Raw genomic sequence first — 4,624 nt, 5'->3', positions numbered from 1 at the left:
GAACATCATCGGGCTGGTCATTCTCTTTTCTTTAACTTTTCTTTTCTTTTTAGCTGCGTTAATGCTGTTAGTCTTACCCCAATCTTTCTCCAGACGGGGAAGTCCAATTACTAAATTCATGACAAAAATCGAGCTTCTATCTTCACAATGATGTACAAATGCTACAAACAAGTAAAATTCAACTTTTTAGTCAATTATCTAAAAATATTCTGAATGAGGCCCTTTAAACGGTTCCTTTTTCAAAATGAATGCTGCGTAACACACGGGACATCTAGGAGTTTTAAAACTTGAGTTTATTTTGCTTATCACAAGTCTTTTGAAAGTCTTTGCAGATATTCAAATTTCCAAACTTGTCTCTGCTTGTTTAGTTAGGTCAGGTCTGTTATTGTGACGGCGAATTATCAACCAGGAAATCAAAGAACGCGGATTGTTTGTTGTGTGCAGCAATTAACACTAGTGGTAATAATATCACTAATCTTTATTTTGGTTTCGTATGCGCTTCCATTTAGAGCCCAATTAGTGTTTTAGAAATCGCAAGAAGAAAACTCGCGCTGGGTCACGTACAAGCATTCTGGTACAAATTATAGTTTTGTTTTCGAGGTCTTTTAAGAATGTTTCAGCCGACTTCAGACAGATAGTAGGGTTAGTCAAACATGTTTATGCTGACCAAACTAAAACTTGTCTTTTGTGGGTCAAGGCTCAGAAAAAATGTCCCCAGCTTGGAAATAAACGCATGTCTGTGATAAATTGTCCCTTGAGGCGTTGAACGTCACTTAGTTTAGAATATAACCGACCATCCGTAGGTCTTACTCCTCCTGAGTGACAGTGGGATTACCTTTCGGTTTCGTTCAGCATTTTGTCGCAATAAGCAAGAATTGAGATTTATAAAATGTATCGCGGATTACTGAAGTAAGTGTAATGTAAAGTGTGCTTTCTGCAAAGTTACCCGCCTTATGAATTTTAATGTTTTCACGAAAGTCTGTAAGGAGTTTTCTACACATTAAAGTTTCAGACTTGTCAGAAAATTTTCAAGGTAAGCTCTAAACTTGTTATCAAAACTCCTGTCAAAATTATTTTTGTTTAATGTATAAATTTAGTCCATTATCTTTCATAACCTTTCGCATTTATCAAAAAATTCCCGCCTTTACTTTAAATTGTGACACAATTCAAAAGGCTTTAGTTCAACTTCTTATTTTTAATAATTCTTTTTCTTTTGATCAGTATTCGAAAATGTCATCTGATGTACATTTGCTGTGGCCACCGGTACTCTCAACTTTTATCAAAGTTCGAAACCTATCCACTTTCTCCTAATGACAGTCTCGAACTACAATTAAAAAATAATTTTAGCGCTCGCTTTGCAAGCTTAAAACTGGCCATTTCTTTTCTCAGTTTCGCCTGAGTAAATGACATTTTGATGCGGAATGAAATAACACAAATAATAAAATGACCGAGGGAGTCATTAGCTTCCATGACATGTAGTCAAAACATCTTAGGCATTTTCCCCACCGAAGGATTATTTTCCAATGAAATAATAGAAACATGCTAAAAACTGATGCTTAATCATCTCATTTATCATACCACCAGCATCGAAACTATCCTTGGAACTCACTTTACTTTCGGCTCAAGTGCAGAGTGAAGCACAAATAGACGCTGAGAATCGATCTTACCGTGGGAAAATAAACCATGCTTTTGTTATTCAAATCTTGTGTGTCTCCCCGTGTGAAACGCATAACAAAAGCTTGTCACTAAAGACACAAGAAAAAAAGCAAATTCCCTTTTATAAACACACGTGGAGCGAAATGCGTCCAGGCGTACATAACTTCCGTGAGAACTATTTGTTGTGAGTACTACGAGGTTGAACGGGGAGTTGGTTGGCGGGGAAAAAAAAAAGCGCGAAAAAAAGATTGGTGTCGCTGATTGCACCCGCGCACGTTATATGAAGTTCGCGTTTTTGAGCAGAGCTTCTTTCGACATCCTGCCACTAATTAAACGGGTTTAGGTTTGGAAGCAACTGACCAATCGGACGACTTTTCTCACACTCGTCACGCGTGGGTTACCTCCTTCGTCGTTTTGTCGCAAGCGGTCGGCATGTGCCTATTCAGCAGGGACCAATCAGAATTGCACGTTCCCACGGTCGCTGCTATTGTCAAGTTAATATGATAGTCCTTAACTATTAAGGTTATTGTTTAACACTATGTTTCCACTAAAGTGTTTACAAATATTTGACAATGAAGTCACTGCGAAAGCATTTTCTGCGAGAAGGAGGTGGCTTTGTTGACGTTAAATAGCTAACGTAGTAGAGAGACGCAAACTATTCGCCCACAGACACCAGATTCATAACACGCGCCCAGCGAATTAAGGCTTCATTTCGAAATTATGGAGTATCAAGGGCATGATACGACAGAATTTATCGGTAAAATTCGAGTGGAACGGAGAAAGGTTTGTGTTTCCATATTATTCTTTAAGAATTTCGGAAATATCATTTGACTGCTCTGCGTAATGAAACTGTTCAGCTAAAAAAATTCAAACAAGTTTGAGGAGTGGTGAACATCGTCCAGTAGCTTTTTACTTGTAAAAGTTATACAAAACTAATACGCATCAAGCAGGAAGAAAATTGTTTTTCCTTTTTTTTTTAAGGATTTACGTAAGGTATCTTTATTTCGGAGGAATTACGCCGTGGAAATTCGAAGGGGAATGGGACCGATGATGCACAATCAGCATTTTTAAAGTGCAGGTTGAAGTGCGTTCCTATAAGGATCTGTAAAGAATCAAAAAAGATGAATGCAACCGCCAAACATCTTATGTAGACGATGATCAGTAATTCTAAATATTTGTGGTGTTTAACTTTCAGGCACAGAAGCCAAGAATTGAGAAGTTAAGACGTGACAGAATAAATGGCAGCTTGGACGAAATTAAACACTTGGTGTTAGAAGCTCTCAATAAAGATGTAAGTTCACAAAAATACTTGATAAACCTTGTTTTTATGTATTTTGTTATTTAAATCTATTTTCGTATGAATTTCTCTGAGGCGACGAGATTGGCAATTCTCTCAATTAAAGTAAAATTACTTTTTACTTACGCAATCTATTTCTCATTAATTCAGATTTCTCGCTACTCAAAGATGGAAAAAGCTGACATTCTGGAGATGGCTGTGCAGTTTTTGAAAGGAACCCAGGCAAGACAAAGAATGCAGCCAGGTTGGTTGAGCAAACCATTTTGGTTGTAGTTTTGCCCGAAACTGATTAACTTTGATTGGCAGAGACATCGTTTATTATACATTCCTGTCTCAGTTTATTGCTGACGGCTGTCACATAGACTACAAACACACCCACGCACGGCCATTGTCCTATCGGAATCTAGAGACCAGTCCTTCTCGGATTTCTCACACTTCCTCTTGCATTTTGACGGGGTTTGGAGACATTAGTTCATGTATTTAGGTTTCGACGAGTTTAGAGATTAAAAATAAGTTATAGACGTCTAAATATTTGAATTAAAAAACATGGTGAAAAAACTGTTAGAATTTGAGAACGTATTTAAAAAAGTGCGCCCGAAAGGTTTTTGAATCCTATCGCAAAATGGAAAGATTTCTTAAAATTGATCAGAATGGTCGTTTATTTCCTAGGATTAAGATCATTGGTTGAGCACACAACAGAGCTTAAAGAGACTGGTCCTCAAGAGAGACATTTAGTTGCACCGCCTCAAATACCCTATCTCACACAAGACCAACTTCTCATGGGAATGACCGCTGACGTTAAGCCCATTCCAATGATGTCACCTTCTATGCCAACTTTCGTCTCAGCTCCCATGGTTGCCATGACAACACCACAACAACCAACTATTGTATGGCTACCTTACCCGTCACCACCTCCCTCACCCACAGAGAAGCCAAATAAAGTTGCTGACTCAGTGATTAAGCAAACCACTGGCAGCAGAAAGGAAGCTGCTCCGATAGTGACGTCACTAAGCAACACAACAGTATTACCCGTATGGAGACCTTGGTGACAGACAAGTAGATAAATTGAAACAATGCTGGAGACGAAATTATTTTAAGAGAAAAGTGAATTAACACTCGAGATTACTTAATACAACGAATGTTCCTGCTTACTTATGGAATATGATAACGCTAAATTCTTTCGTGTAACATAAAATTCCCACCGTGTCCGCATTAAAGCAAAATCAGTGTTGTACTATACATTTGTATCCCTCCGATCTTAGCGTCACATTCCACAAAAAGCAAAACATAAACCACGCGATTTACTTTTCAATATCGTGCAATGTTCCCTTAAAAAAGTCCTTTGTCTGACTGGGCGCACGGCAACGCTTTTTACTCAATCCAGAATACACTCTTAATCTAGACAGAAAGAAAATAATGTGTACACGGAGAGTCTTATAACAGAAATCACAGAACACTTACGATAGCTAGGTAACACATAGGTCACAAGCAAATTGATCACCGGTAGAGATCGATTTGCGCAAAAGAGTCGTAAGCGTGGACTCACGTATTCATTTGCCTAAGCCACTCGTGCGGTTAATGTCTATGCCCAGTGTCTCTCTATTTTTTCATTCACTCCTGACCTATTGTATTTAGAGACTGCGAGTATTCATATAGACAATAACAAATTAC

General features: G+C 38.2%; 1 protein-coding gene across 1 annotated transcript; it reads left to right on the top strand.

Moving 5' to 3' along the window:
• Window positions 1-2,273: 2,273 nt before the first annotated feature.
• Window positions 2,274-4,192, top strand: LOC131794574 (transcription factor HES-2). Its single transcript, XM_059112097.2, has 4 exons — window positions 2,274-2,439; window positions 2,852-2,947; window positions 3,104-3,197; window positions 3,623-4,192. Exons 1-4 carry the CDS (start codon window positions 2,377-2,379, stop codon window positions 4,000-4,002), a joined length of 633 nt encoding a protein of 210 aa, XP_058968080.2. The 5' UTR covers window positions 2,274-2,376; the 3' UTR covers window positions 4,003-4,192.
• The last annotated feature ends 432 nt before the right edge of the window (window positions 4,193-4,624 follow it).

The sequence above is a fragment of the Pocillopora verrucosa genome, chromosome 11 (assembly GCF_036669915.1).
Source record: "Pocillopora verrucosa isolate sample1 chromosome 11, ASM3666991v2, whole genome shotgun sequence".
NCBI classification, from domain to species: domain Eukaryota; kingdom Metazoa; phylum Cnidaria; class Anthozoa; order Scleractinia; family Pocilloporidae; genus Pocillopora; species Pocillopora verrucosa.
This window is presented reverse-complemented; position numbering and strand designations above follow the sequence as displayed.

Coding starts and splice junctions, on each gene's coding strand:
- LOC131794574 (XM_059112097.2), top strand. CDS start 2,377: ATGGAGTATCAAGGGCATGATACGACAGAATTTATCGGTAAAATTCGA. Junction 2,440..2,851: donor TTCGAGTGGAACGGAGAAAG/GTTTGTGTTTCC, acceptor TTTAACTTTCAG/GCACAGAAGCCAAGAATTGA. Junction 3,198..3,622: donor AAGACAAAGAATGCAGCCAG/GTTGGTTGAGCA, acceptor TTTATTTCCTAG/GATTAAGATCATTGGTTGAG.